Source organism: Trachypithecus francoisi, unplaced genomic scaffold (assembly GCF_009764315.1).
Source record: "Trachypithecus francoisi isolate TF-2019V2 unplaced genomic scaffold, Tfra_2.0 Lachesis_group0, whole genome shotgun sequence".
Lineage (NCBI taxonomy): Eukaryota > Metazoa > Chordata > Mammalia > Primates > Cercopithecidae > Trachypithecus > Trachypithecus francoisi.
This window is the reverse complement of record NW_022681453.1, coordinates 73,421,127-73,435,935: the sequence shown is the minus strand read 5'-3', so window position 1 is coordinate 73,435,935 and position 14,809 is coordinate 73,421,127. Positions and strand designations below refer to the sequence as shown.

Genomic DNA, 14,809 nt, shown 5'->3' with positions numbered 1-14,809 from the left:
TTCTAGACTATTATTATTGCCTAACCTATAGTCAGGAAGTTAATTGATAGTTTTATGAGTTAATTTGCTAATCTAAAATTGTAAAAGGGTTAGTCATGGGGTTTAAGCCTATGCATATTCTAGGATTAGTTATAAGAGTACAATGATTAGTGGGTCTATTGTGTTGTTGCTTGGCAAAAATCTGGACATCGGTTATTTTATTTTTTATATTTTTTTGCAAAGCTCAGAGCAGTTTGTGCTTTCTCTTCCTTATTCTTTTGCCACCCATAACCGTCAATGCTTAGGGAAAAAGATGCATTAGAATTGATTCCGTGTTATGCAAATTAAATTTGGAATCTTAGGCTCCCAAATTGGGAGGTATTTTTTAAAGGTTCCTTGGCAGAATGTAGTACATCCAGCGGAAGGCATCCAAAAATGGTGAGAACCTTACACACTGAGATACCTGAGGGTAGTTGAAGGAGTAGACATCTCGTCAGAAATACATGGAGGGCTCTCTATTGTATGAAAATATTAGCTTATTCTCCATGGCTCTTGAGGTAAGAGTCGGGCCTAAAAGATGGATCTTGCTGATTTCATTTCAACATTGAAAGGTGATTTCATTTCAACATTAAAACTTCCACTATGTAGTTTAATCTCTTAAGGACCAGAAGTAATGAAGAGTAGAGGCCTATTGAGTGGTGACTGATGTAGCCTAGTGGTTAAGAGCCTTTTAGAGTCCTAGCTTTACTACTTATTAGTTCTGTGATTTAGTCAAGTCACTTAACTTTCCTTAGCTTTGGCATCCCCATCAAAATGGGATTACTGCTTGTGCCTACCTCATTTTGAGTATTAGATAAAATAATGCATGTAAACTGATGAGGAAGCTGATCCTGAGCTGGGTGGTTTCACATATTTAGTCACAAATTTCATCAATGCTTGTGCCCAGTTTTAAGCCCCAGCTTGTTTAACTTCATTATGCCACTTTGTTTCCAAATTTCCTTCTCATAAATAAAGGGGGAAAAAATAAATGGGATGACTGAGGTAAGTACATTGAAAGTGAAAAGAGTTAATCTCACTGTTTAAGTTTAGCCACACAGTTAATGGAATGGTCTTATCAATGAAGTTATCCTGTTTAAACACCAAAAGGAGCAATTTCTTCTCCATCATCCCAAATTCCCACCTTCTCTACCTCCTCTCTTCATTACTCTTTAGTCACTAGCAGGCTAGGTAGGGTGTTCCTAATCTGCAACTGGAATGTTTCTGGTAGGAACCATTTCTCACCCACTCTTTGTCCTCTTCTATCACTTAAAATCATGGAAGGCTGCTCTGAAAGCAGCTGGGCTTTCAAAACTAGGCTCATTGTAACATTAAAAAATTATTAAACTCAGAAACTAATTGTGTTTTTTAATCATGAAATATGAAAAGTAGGAAGCAAACTGGAAGAATGAAAGACCAAGTCAGCTGGATCTGAAGCGGGCCATTCTCAGGAAGACTACCGAGGAATAATTAAGGCTAATTTGAAGTATCATCTCCTGGGTATCACCATCATCATCCCCAGGTACCTGTCTGAGATAGTTCATTTTGAAATAGATACACCTGAAATTATGTAAGAATGTACTAAGCATTTATTGAGCTCAGCAATCCTGAAATATGCCTAATAGTAAGTTGCCTAGTTGCCACTTATTAACTAGGTTTATGTCTAGGAGGGACTGTGAAGAGTAAGAGCTGTTTAATTAGGGGTACTTGTCATCACTAATGAACAACAAGAAATAGTTTTAAAACTTCTTTGAGATATTCACTTGCAAATGTCACCCGAGTTTCAGAAAAGTACAGTCTCTGGAGTAAATCTCCTATACACTCAGAGAGACTCTGTTGTGCTTTGCATGCGTTGTATCATTTAGTCCTCAAAACACGTTGGCAAGGTTTGCATTCTTATCTCCATTTTCAAGATGAGAAAATTAGGTGCAAAGAGCTTCAGTAACACACTCAAACTCATTCAACAATAAATAACTAAAAATTGTGCTATACACACTTTAAGAGTCACATGTTCCTCCCCCAAAATTATGAAAGGCCATAGAAGGAATTCAAGAAGTAGGCTTCATGACATATCGTTTCTTCTCATCTCAGATGAATTCACTTTAATCTATCATGCCCACATTGTAAAATATCATTTTGATCACCATCAATATTACACAGACCTGTTTCAATGTGCTCAGGTTTTTCAGTAAAATTAGAAGAAACCACAATTTACAAACAGGTATATGTGCATTAAGAAAAAAAAAAAAAAAAACTACCATGTGATTTTAGATATGGATGCCAATTCTTAAACATTATTTATTATTTCCGAGCTCAAGTGCTTAGAATGTTTAAAATGCAATATATTTATGTGGATTTTTTCCAGGATATTGGAACATACATAAAATATGCTTGTGCATATCTAAGCTTTGTATTTATTTCAGGTTATATGTATACTGAGAAGAATATATAAACAGTGTATGATAGTTACGTCTTATTTCATTTTTTGAGGGAAATTAACCTCCACAATTATTAACTATGCATAAAATGTAATGGCAGATATGACTTATATCGTATAGGACTGACTGCAATTCCTCTTTAGAAATAGTTGTTCTTTGCTTTTATAATACTAGGAAAAGAGGAGAAGAGTTCTTAAAGAAATACAAGGATTCCTCAAGCCCCTCTTCCCTAAAACATGCTCTATCATATCTCCTGGATTGACTGGAATATCCTTCTCTGCCCCCACCCCATTACCCTCTCAATGCAGTGGAAAAGTCGGTGGGTAATTGGGTCCAGATTGGAGGTGTTTAAATATTCATGAGGCTGGCAGGGGACTGGGAGGGGGTGACTGTCTAGAATGGGGGTAGGGGCTGGGGGAAGTGATTAGTCACTGAAGGCTAGCGAACAATTCCGAGAAAGAGAGAGAGAGAGAGGAAAGAAAAAGAGATAGACAGATACTGGGGGGAGGGAGAAAAAAGGAGAAGAGAGGGAAGAGAAGAGAGGACAGCGGAGAGAGAGCACCAGAGAGAGAGAGCGCGCTAGAGAGAGAGAGCGAGCATGTGCGATGAGCAATAGCTGTGGACCTTACAGTTGCTGCTAACTGCCCTGGTGTGTGTGTGGGAGAGAGAGGGAGGGAGGGAGAGAGAGCGCGCTAGCGCGAGAGAGCGAGTGAGCAAGCGAGCAGAAAAGAGGTGGAGAGGGGGGGGAATAAGAAAGAGAGAGAAGGAAAGGAGAGAAGGCAGGAAGAAGGCAAGGGACGAGACAACCATGCTGTGCTGTATGAGAAGAACCAAACAGGTAGAGCTAAAGATTTTACTTCTTGCTGTTGTGGAATAACCAGAGTACAGTATTTCCCTGTAAAGGCAAACAATTTTTTTACTGCTTCTGCTCTGGCCATGGTGCTCGCGCTTCCTTAGCATATGGTAACTGATGGTTGCATCCCAGCTTTTATTCTTTTCTGTCTTTCATGCTCTGGTTTTGGAATGCTGCTACTAATTAGGGTGAGGGTAGAAAAAACATGCCTGTTTGGCTAGAAATAATTTTTTTTTTTTTTTTTTTTTTTTTTGCTTATTAGTGAGTGCTCAGCGTTTGTGGTCTCTGGTCTTGAGGGTGTGGACGTAGAAAGGGGTGTGGGGGGGATGATGTGGGCTCTACCCACAAGATGGGGAGGCAATTCTTTATATTATTTGCAAAAAGCAGGGTTGAGGAAATAACATGCAGGACTGAGTATTACCTCTCTGTCATACAATTTTCTCACATGTGCTGCGGAAGATGCCTCATTTCGTACATGCATGAGATTCGAAGGGGCGCAGGTATTTATGGAAAAACGTGCAGGTCTTCTTTCTTTCTTTATTTATTTATTTTTCAATGAATGAATGAAACTATGATTTAATAGATTTTTTTTTTTTTAAGAGAAGCTAAGACAACTGAGGCTGGGGGAGAAATTGGCCATGCAGAAGGGGAAAATCCCCTTCCTTAAGATCAGCAGCCGATTGTGCACCAGCTGGTCGGAGGAGAGGGTGGACCACGCCCCTAGGAGCTCCGATGGGATGGGAAAGACAGCCGGGTGTTACCTGTTGGAAACCAGGTCTTTTCTCTTCTCCCCTTCCCTTGCTGCTTTCCTGGGATTGTCAGTGACCAGAGACAGGCTAACACCCTGGATAATAAGTATGGTGACTCATTTTCATCAGGAAGAGGGACACATCCAAGATTAGCAAGAATCAGAGCCCCTCCTTCCCTCCCCCACTGCCCAGGTTTTACAGCCATTTCAATTGCTCGCTTATTTCTTGAAAGACATTTTAGAAACTTGACTGGGGTGAGAGTGGGAAGGAATGACGAGTGTGGTATTCCGCAGCAACCGACCATGCCATGACAGTCTCCAAAAGAAGCTTTCAAACATTTGTTGGAATGCATTTGAGTGATTTTGGCGAAGGTTAAGGAGAAAAATGGGTGTGGGATATGGGTGAGTGTGCGTGTGCTTGACTGTGGTGGGGGTGGGGGTGTGGTGGGGGCAATCTTGGTCAAAGAAGCCCTTTGCAGACTGATTGCCTTAGGGGTGGGGTGCAAGAGATGGAATTTGGGTATAATTTCCAGTGCAGGTATTGGAAATTGGGCAATTTGTAATACTCTCTGAATCCGAAGGGGGTGGAAGAGAGTGGAGAAGAAACAGCCTGCCAGCTTAGCACATTTAGCCAGCGCCCTGGAAGGAAGGGTGGGGAGTGAGGATGAAGGAGAAGGAGCAGGAAGAGGAAGGGAGACTGAAGCAGAATGAGCAGAATGTCAGAGCAATGGGAGTAGAGGTTTGGCATAAATAAATAAATAAAGTAGCAGACATCCTGGATTGTGTGGGGCTATTTGGGGGAAATGTCGGATAGTGGGGGATTGAGTGGGGGGCAGTATTTGCAGCATCTCCTGAAACTGCCCTGTGGTTACAGAGATTGATGCTTCCATTGGCTCATTTTATCAAACCAGGGCATTTTCTCTCCGTGTCCTCCTTCATTTTTATATATAAATGTAATAAATACAGGTGTCTGGGTTAAGAACACTGTCAAAGAAAAGTCCTGAGGTTATTTCACTGGTGAGCTGGGGAAATAAAATTTAGGAAGGTAGAGCACTAAGTAAGCCAAAGCTATCCACTTAAAAAGCTTTGATTTTGGAAAGAAAAATATTCAGGTTCAAAATTTGTTCTCACCCTATGTGTACACATGCGAGTATACATACATCTCCTTTAATAAAGGAAATCATGTATGATTTTTAGAAAAGGAATTAGGGCTAAAGGAATTCCCTTCCCAAAATGAAGACAACTGCCTTCCCTGGGGCTCTATCTCAGCAACAGCCTCAAGCATTTACTCTGATATGCAAAGTGATGAAGATGAAATTGTGTGTTTAGAGTTGCAGAAATTCTCATGTAAATGCATACAGCATCCACATACTTCATATGCTACAGTTGCCTGTGTAAGTGTGGTTTCCACATGCCTCCCTGTGTTTTAGCATCATTTAGATTCAAGAGAAAATTAAAGGTATAGAAATTGTCCTGTTTTGCTCATGCATTTTACAAATGTGTACTTCTGTGTGAAATGCTCATGTCTCTTATATACCACTGTTGTGTATCATTCACATTAGCCAGTATTTAGGATACCATTCAATCAGACTACAGGAAATGGTGTGTTCAGGGCGTGGGCTCACACTACACTCACTGGCATTTATGTAGCATGAGTACTTAAGTCTCATGCAGGTTGCCTGCTTGTGGATGAAACTCTATATCATTTATGACAAAATCCAGTGGTGTCCATCCTTCTGCTGGCATCTATTCATCATCTTAGTACTTAACAGGGAATAAAACAAGGGCAAAAACCTGCAAAGGTCTAAGCTCTGCCACACCCATAAAATCCAGCAGAAATGTGGGAGGGGGCTGAAGGGCTTGCACTTCCTTCCTCTTCCACTTGAGCGGCATAAAGAAGCAACCTTGGATTTCTAAGTTGGAATACATTGCCAGTGGGTGAGAAGAAAGCATAAATGATCTATATTAGCCATTAGTTATCACTATAGATTATTATAGCAGGAAGAAGAGAATAAGAATGGGGTAGAGATGAGAATATGGTAAAGGAGTGGGCAAAGGAGGAATAAAATAAAAGAATCCCTAAGATTGTATTGCCTTATGATATTCAAATATCTTGGGGTTTACTTTAAATAGCTTAATTGCCACGTGTATTGCAGATGATTAAAAACTTGGCAAGGTGTGAGCTATGTCTACAAAGCAAGAAAACTATGAGGTGTTTCTTTTGTTGAAAAATAATGACTTTAGTTTGTAATTGAAGTGTAAAGAATTTCATGAAAGCAAGTAGTCCCTCTACTCCCCAGCCCCCCATCCATGCCAACATCTGCTTTTTCCCTTATGCAACAAATAAATCTTATCTCTGAGAGTGTGGTCTGTGGTTTAGAATTCCGACCTCTCTGTCCCTTTTCCTTGCAGTGTTGGGAAGATATGGAAGGATGCTGCCTTGCTGCTTGGTGCAGGCGATTCTTCCTAGTGATAAATTGGATTCCTCCCAAATCTCTCTGAGCCACACCCAGTGTCACCCAGGGACTTAGTGAATTAATTAAACTGAACCATTTTATTTAATATAATTGAAGCTTCTCTTTTTTTTTTTTTTTAAATAGTGATTTTCACCACAGGTTTCCAAATTTAAACAGAAAAAACATTTGAAGGGCATTTCCTTTCTTTCTCTCTCTCTCTTTCTTTCTTTCTTCTTCTTCTTCTTCTTTTTTTTTTTTTTTTTTTTTTTTTTTTTTTTGCCAAACTATCTGGACTTGCAGAGAACCTTAGAAAATTCATGGTGAGTCTAGAAAGTGTTCATTTCTGGTGACTCTAATTCCTTCTAACCCAGGCCAGGGTGCATACACAATGAGCCCTGATCTCTCCTGCTGACAGAGTCTGTGTAACTCTCTTTCCCCACCCCCTACCCTACCAACCCATGCTGAGGCAACTGGAATAAGAAAATGCAGAGTTAATTTTCTTTCTTGCTGAGCTGGCAAAACTACAGAACCCTCCTTTGATGTTTCACGCTAAAGGGCAGTACTCCTATTCACTGAGAGGGAGAGTGGTTTGGGGTCTCCTTTGCCTCTGACAGTGAAATTGCCAGTGTTATGCCTGGGGCTGAATTAATCCACAGACTTCAGACTTTTACCTGGCCGCATAAGGAAGCGTACTGATGTTCTTTCAGGCAAGAATAGAGCATACATATTAACTAATCATATTGATAAAGTAAGACAAGTCTTCTTCTATTAATAGTTCAAAGAATGCACATAACCAGGTCATCTCAAGAGAAGGTACAGCAGCATTTAACTATTCACTTCCCTATTAGTATTAATAAAGGCATTAGGGCAACCAAGCAGTGGCTGTTGCAAACCAAAGAAGTGATTTCATGCAGGAATTCTCCCTTTTGAATTTCTGAAGTGTGGTCAGGTTGCTTTAGTACCTTTGTAATAAATCTTCATAACATTTTCAGAAGTGTTGGGAAGAATATTATACTGTGAGTCCTTAGTGGAGGCCACTTACTGACTGTGATTTGAATGAATCACATCACCTTGGGCTTCAGTTTCCTTCTGTAGAATGAAGAGTAAAACCAAAAACCAAACACACATGAACACCTTGCTTACCTTAAGGATTTTTGTAGGGCTTAAACATACTTGATGTGAAAACAAAGATCAATATAAGAAATTTTTTCTCCCCAAGTTTTGCAGTGTGAGGCTTGTCTTAGCGTCCCCAGTTTTGCAGGATGATCCAGTGCCTGCTATGTCTACTTTTCTCTGTTAGAGATGAGTTCCTTCTAGTCTTAGTTGAGCCTTCTGCTTGTTCTGTTGCTCCTCCCCCCGCCGTGTTTTCCCTAGAACCCCACTCCTTCATGCCCTGCTCTCTCTTGAGATTTCATCTTCTTGTGCTGCACTGGCTCCTTTCCTTACAGCTTATGAATATGCTTTTGCCTCAACTATCTTAAAAGATCCTCTCCTGACTCTATGTCCCCATCTCTATAGTGCTCTCACTCTCCCTTTAGAACAAAGTTCCAAGTACTCTCCACCCTCAGTTTCTCCTCTTGTTCACTCCCCATTCACTATTCCTTCTAGTTTAATTTGGCTTTGGTTTTCATAATTTCACTGAAAAACATATTCTGAAAGGGTACCACATCCAGTGACCCTTCATTGCACATCTTATTTAATGTCTCTTTGGCATTTTGTGTTTTTGGCCATCCCTCTTCCTGAAACTGTCCCCTTACTGGGCCTGCATGATATGAATAGCTCTCCTTATTCTCCCTCTCAGATAAGACCCTGCTCAGTCTCCTTATAGGCTTCTCTTGCTCTCTTCACCCACCTCCCCAAATCTATGATCTCCTGGATCATAATCTTGATTCACTCCACTCTTCCCATTTGACTCACTAATCCTAGGTGATCTCATCGTGTCATCTACGTCCAAATCTTTAGCCACCTGTGTGATTTCCAGATCTGTAGACCAGATACCTGTTTTTAGCTTCTGATCCATAGTTATCTTGGTCTAAGTGCTTCATTTCAGAGACACTCAAGTTTATTAGGTACAAAACCAAACTCAGTGTCTTCTGTTTTGTATCACACTTGATCTTCCTCACTACACTTATTGCTCCGACACTGTCTATCCAGCCTCAGAGCTCTAGGAACCTGAGAGTAATACTCAATGTATTTTATTTCAACTCCTATATCCTTTTCTAAATTCTTTGATTCTTGTTTAAAAGATTGAATAAATCCTCTGCTTTTCTACCCTGTTTATATAAATAACCTGGCTCAGACTTTTCATGACTACTCATCTAGACAAAAGCAGTAACTTTCTACATGGAGTTTTACCACCACATTGTTCTTTAGTTTACCTTGCAAATAACACCACAGCTATCTTTACACGATGCAAATCTGGTTTTGTTATTTTCCTTGTTAAAATATAAACTCTTCAGCATGAATGACACAATCTAGTTTTGCCTGCTTTTCTAGTGCCAAACTCCAACACCCACCCCTGCCTTTTTTGTTTTTTCACCTGATGATACCATGGCAAGATTTCAGGCCTTGGTGCCGTCGCTTGTACTCTACTCTCTGCCCACATTATACTTCCCTCTCCACCTGAAATATTCCCACTTTCCCTGTAAGAGTTAGCTCTTTGACGCCATTCTTACCCTTCCTAATTAAGTTTTCTTCTACCTTCTTTTTGCTCATGCTGTATTTTTGTACTATCTCTATTATCACTTATTGCACTATTTGACATTTATTTTTCACATACGGGGGTCCACACTGTTAGCTTCTTGGGGAAAAGGATGAAAACATAATTACTGTTTTATCTCTACCATAATACATGGTACATAAAATAGCTCATGTTAACCATGAATAATCTGTTTGCTAAATCAATATGGAACCAGGTTTATAGTATTTTCACAAGCTATAGCATATCGAAGTGGACAGAATCACTAGGAGATTTTTTTTTTAAATGTCTTGGCATGAAATTTTAAAGTGGAACTGATCATTAGTGATTCTTGTTATTCACTTATAGACATGACAGCCATCAGTTTTTAATAAAAGCAGCTACAAAATGAATCCATTTATAGACTATATTTCTCTGAGCTCTCATAGCTGGCACTGTCTTCCCTCCATGTCCTCCTCATCCAACAACCAGCATTATAGCCCCACCCTCTCTGGTTACCACAACCCTGGATCTTCACGTGCCCTTCCTTTGAGGCTCCAAGTACTTACATTCACTGCTTTGCTTCACAACTATTACAAATAGACCGTAAATCAATCTGTGTGATCCGTGAAATAAATCAACTAAGAGTGGCAAGATTTTTTTTTCTTTAAATGCATGTAGTGCTGGCCTGTGCTTAGGTGTGTGTGCTCAAAAATTAATTTTACCTTCATTTGGATTTCTTTTCTTCCCTCTGAAGTATCCACATAATAATATTTCACAAAGAGAAATCATGATTGGAAGTACAGGGAGGGTGAATGGTAAGTAGTCCCTCAAATGACTATTAAATGAACATTAATATCAGATGAATTGGATTTTTCTTAAGCTTAAATAGACTGAAGGGACTTGGGTTCTGAAGTAGGCCTATTGTACCCAGCATGGAACATGTCACAACCAGTGTTCCAGTGTTTTCCATGAAAACACTCTTGCCAGACACTAAGTAGTGTATTTTCTCTGACTGAATTGGCATGTCCTTGAGAACAGCAGAAAGACTAAATAATTTGTAAGTGAAGTTTGTCTTCAGCTGGTAAGGTTCAGTAGTATTTGTCAATTGCCATACCCTCACTTGATATCTTGCTTACTGCTCCCAATCTCTTTGGCATTGAGTTTTTCTATTATTTTCTCCTCCTGTCAGACCCAGGTAGAGTTTTTCTGATTAAGTACTACCAGTCCATGCTAGTGTCTAGTGGGTGAGGCTATGGACGGAGAACTTTAAGAAAAAGTGTGTTTCTTCAAACTTTCTAAAAAGTATTTATAGACAAAACAGGTATTTTAAGCTATGTCTGGCACATCTTAGATTCTCAATAAATATTTGTTGAAGGAATAAATGTAGGAAGGGTGGGAGCATCATGATGGGTCATTAGGGGAGATGTTTTGAGACAGACGACCATTTCTGTTTACCTGTTCAGAGTGGGCTTTGTGTAAATGCAAGTTCAGCTCTATTGGTCCCCCTCACAAAGTGGATGTAGTCAAAGTTCAGTTCCCACTCCTGTTTGCTTACATCAGAGAGACACACTTGCAGTCATTTCATTCAGGTTTAGCATGGGAATGTGATCTTCCAGATTTCCTATCCTTAATTATTTACAGATCTTATTTTCTTAGATGTTGTTTGTTTAATGTCCTGTTTCATGTCTTTGTAGTGGAATAAACCCTTTCCTTGGGTTCTAGACCTGGTTCTGCCAATTGCTTGTCATGTGATGTTGGGTAAGTAATTTAACTTTTCTGAGACTAGTCTATTCATCTGTGTAGTAGGTACATAAAAAGAACCCTCCAAATCCTGTCTTACCTTTTTTAAAAAAAAAAAGTAGGTTGGTGTGAGTCTCAAATGAAGAGATTATAATAAAAGTGTTTTGCAAACAATGTGTTTTTGAAATATAAGCTATTATTAATTAAGGAGTTTCATAGATAGAACACTAAAGTATTCATGGCTCTAAGCAAATAAGGAGTACTCTTGCTCTCTGTATAGAATACACACATTCCCCATTTCCACCTGACTCCTATACTCAACAGAGTAAATTTTTTTTTTTTTTTTTCAAGACGGGGTCTTGTTGTCATCCAGACTGGAGTGCAGTGGTGTGATCTCGACTCACTGTAACCTCCATCTCCCAGGTTCAAGCAATTCTCCTGTCTCAGCCTGTCAAGTAGCTGGGACTACAGGTGCATGCCACCACGCCTGGCTTATTTTTGTATTTTTAGTAGAGACAAGGTTTCACCATGTTGTCCAGGCTGGTCTTGAACTCCTGAGCTCAAGTGATCCACCACCTTCGCCTCTCAAAGTGTTGGGATTACAGGCGTGAGCTACCACGCCCAGCTCAGAGTAAATATTAACCATGCTAATGGATGGGAATATAGTATCTCTTTATTATTTTATTTGAAAACTTCAGTGACAGAATATAGATAAGCCAATACTCAAAGTGTTATAAGACCCAAGGATTACTTCAAATGATTAGAAATACCCACTGTTTTTCTTTTTATCTTTCTCTGTTTTCGTCTTTTCCTCACATTTAGATCTCTTTACTTCTTCATTTGCTAAGTTTGCTGCCTCCCCCTCTATACCCACCCGCACTTCACCTCCACACTGGGTTCTCTGCACTAGATGACCAGCCATGCTGTGCTCATATCCATCACATGAGGGCCCAATCAGGCAGAAGAGTGGAGAGAAAATGCAATGCTGGTTGGGAGACTGAAAACGTAGATACAGTTTGGTTGGGGGAAGCACATATGACTAACATTTAGAAATATTTTAAAGTATAATAACTGGATCAAATTAGTCTAAGAGATTCTATTTTTCCTAGAAACCCAAGGTTTAGCATAAAAAAATTAGAATCGTACATATTTTGCCAAAATACTTGTATACAAAGGGCTCATGTAGACTGCAATAGAAAGGTGTGTTAACTAGAAATTTGAAAATAAACCGGTGTCCAGAAGAAAATAATGATTTATTTAATTATACTTATAGTTGGTTAACGGTGAGTATCACCTTTAATCTTTCACTCTAGCTACATCCCTTACTCCCTCTTTCTTTCTTCTTCTGTCTCAGGACACACTACTTCTATTATATATGGGTTTTTTGATTGAGAACAAGTATCCAAAACCAACTTTCAGAGTCTATAAAAGGAATTCACTGGAAAAAAAAAGTAGGGATCATAGGAAATTAATAAGTTGAACAACCATGCCTATGGGAACCAGGGTAGAATTTCAATAACAGGAATTCATAAACTATTTCTAGGGCCCTACATCAAAAAAAGACTCAGTTATTAACAACACCCATTATAATTCTAAATTCTAAATGATGAGAGAGAAAAAGAGAGATAAGAAAGAGACAGACAAAGGGAGAGAGAGACAGGGAGAGAGACAGAGAGAGACAGAATGAGGATGAATGAATTTTATTGGTTCTGCTCGGGTCACCTAGTTACTGCCACAGGGCCAATATCTCTGATTAGAAAAAGGGCTGGGTGACATAGGTTAGAGACAATTTTGGTAAGCCCACACTTGTAAATCTAGTGAGAGGGTAAGTTGGTTGAGAATTAGTCTTCTGCATATATACCTCTATGTCCACATAGTCCACATGTGGGTTAGCTACCCGAGTCAGGAGGAACTTATCTCAAATGTGGTGGACTATTCATTTTTCCTTTTGGTTATTTTCAATTTGGTCTGTATTACATATTATTGGCAGGGTTATTGTCACTGATGGCTCTAAAAGGAAGTAGTAACCACACAGATAACTGAACTTATGAGCTTACACACCTAAAAAAGAAAGGCCAGAGCAAATCTCCCTACTGGTTTCAGTGTGGAGATGACAGACACTGGGTTTTCACCATCCTCCTGAGGCTTAACTCTGGCAGGTGCCACCTGTCTAGGAGGAATACTAGCTACCATATATTCTTGCTAATTTGAAATGGTGTAAAATCTCTTTTTCAGGTTGTGAGATCTAGTTTCTGCAAAAAGATTGAACCATCATGGGTGTAAAACAGCTCAATTGGATTTATATTACACAAATGCTACTCCTTGACATTAGTCATCTCATTTTGAATGTTCTTGAATTAATTCCAGCAATAATAACCACATTTATCTATTTTTAGCAAATTGGCACTTTGTAAAATATTGAGCTGTTGTCTCCATATGCATCAGTTTGCTCTAAATGTAGAATATCGGTAATTAGCCTTACATCCTTTATTTATAATTCCAGTTCCAATAACTATTCAAAAATGTTATTTTTAAATGAAAGTTGGAAAGACCCTAATATATTTTCATTAATGACTAGATAAAAGAACTAGATAAGGCAAAGAAAAAAATAAACAGGCCGGGCGCGGTGGCTCATGCCCTGTAATCCCAGCACTCTGGGAGGCCAAGGAGGGTGGATCATGAGGTCAGGAGATCGAGACCATTCTGGCTAACACAATGAAACCCCATCTCCACTAAAACTATAAAAAAAAAAAAAAAAAAGCCGGGCGCGGTGGCGGGCGCCTGTCGTCCCAGCTACTCTGGAGGCTGAGGCAGGAGAATGGCGTGAACCCGGGAGGCGGAGCTTGTAGTGAGCCGAGATCACGACACTGCACTCCAGCCTGGGTGACAGAGCAAGACTCCGTCTCAAAATAATAATAATAATAATAATAAATAATAATGCACAAAATGATCTCCAAAGGTTAAGCAAACTCAGAAATCGGTTGCTTTTCTTAAGTGGCTGCAGAACTTCTTAGTCAGCATAACTAGGCTTGACTAGAACCTGTGAGGATGCATATCCTCTTCCTATTCTTACTTAGCTTTGATTCCAGAACCAATTTATTGCTTGGAATATAAACTGAGAATTAAATTCCTCTTAATGGCCAAACTAGTTCCGATAACAGCTGTTTCCAAAGGATGTATTCTACAGGTCTACACAAATTTTAATAGAGGCAATTTCCTCATTATTTACCTAAAAAGGAAAGAAAGAAAAAAATTGACTGGATATAGTGGCGCATGTTTGTAATCCCAGAAATTCGGGAGGGTGAGACTGGAAGATTACTCAGGAGTTCGAGACCAGCTTGGAAAACATAGCGAAACCTTGTTTCTGCAAAAAATCAAAGAATTAGCTGGGTGGGTGGTGCACACCTGTGGTCCCAACTACTCTAAAGGCTGATGAAGAAGGATCGCTTCAGCCTGGGAGGTATAAGCTGCAGTGAGCTGGGATCACACCACTGCACTCCAGCTTGGGTGACAGAGTGAGACTCTGCCTCAAAAATAAATAAATAAAAATAAAAATTCCCCAGTTTCTAAAGAATTAACTTGTGTCTAGATTTATAGGTCCATGTTGTACTGAGGGTAGCCCACTTTGGTTGTCCAGACTCTTACTAACATTCCAGTGGGGAAAGGAATAAGCACTGAGTTATATTTTGTGTGGACATTGCATTTCGGTCTTTTCTCTTTAAATCAATTTTAAAAAGTAATATTTTCTTTGAGAGGTGGGAAGGACTAAGAGACTTCATAAGGGAGAATTATATTGTCTTACTTAAAAAACACCAATTCTTTCTTCAGTAAAATCCAAACTGGGAGTTTGATTTATTCAAACGTCTTTTTTTTTTTTCC

The 14,809-nt window shown here is 39.4% G+C and overlaps 1 protein-coding gene across 2 annotated transcripts in view; it reads left to right on the top strand.

The window, feature by feature from the left end:
- The first annotated feature begins 2,918 nt into the window (after positions 1-2,918).
- The window catches only part of GAP43 (growth associated protein 43), a 99,555-nt gene continuing 87,664 nt past the window's right edge, over positions 2,919-14,809 (top strand). Inside the window, exon 1 of one of the 2 annotated variants that reach the window (XM_033211187.1) lies at positions 2,919-3,291. In XM_033211187.1, coding sequence (XP_033067078.1) covers positions 3,262-3,291 — 30 coding nt within the window. In that variant the 5' untranslated portion in view covers positions 2,919-3,261. The remainder of the gene's footprint in view (positions 3,292-14,809) is intronic. The other variant, XM_033211186.1, reaches the window with a different exon arrangement.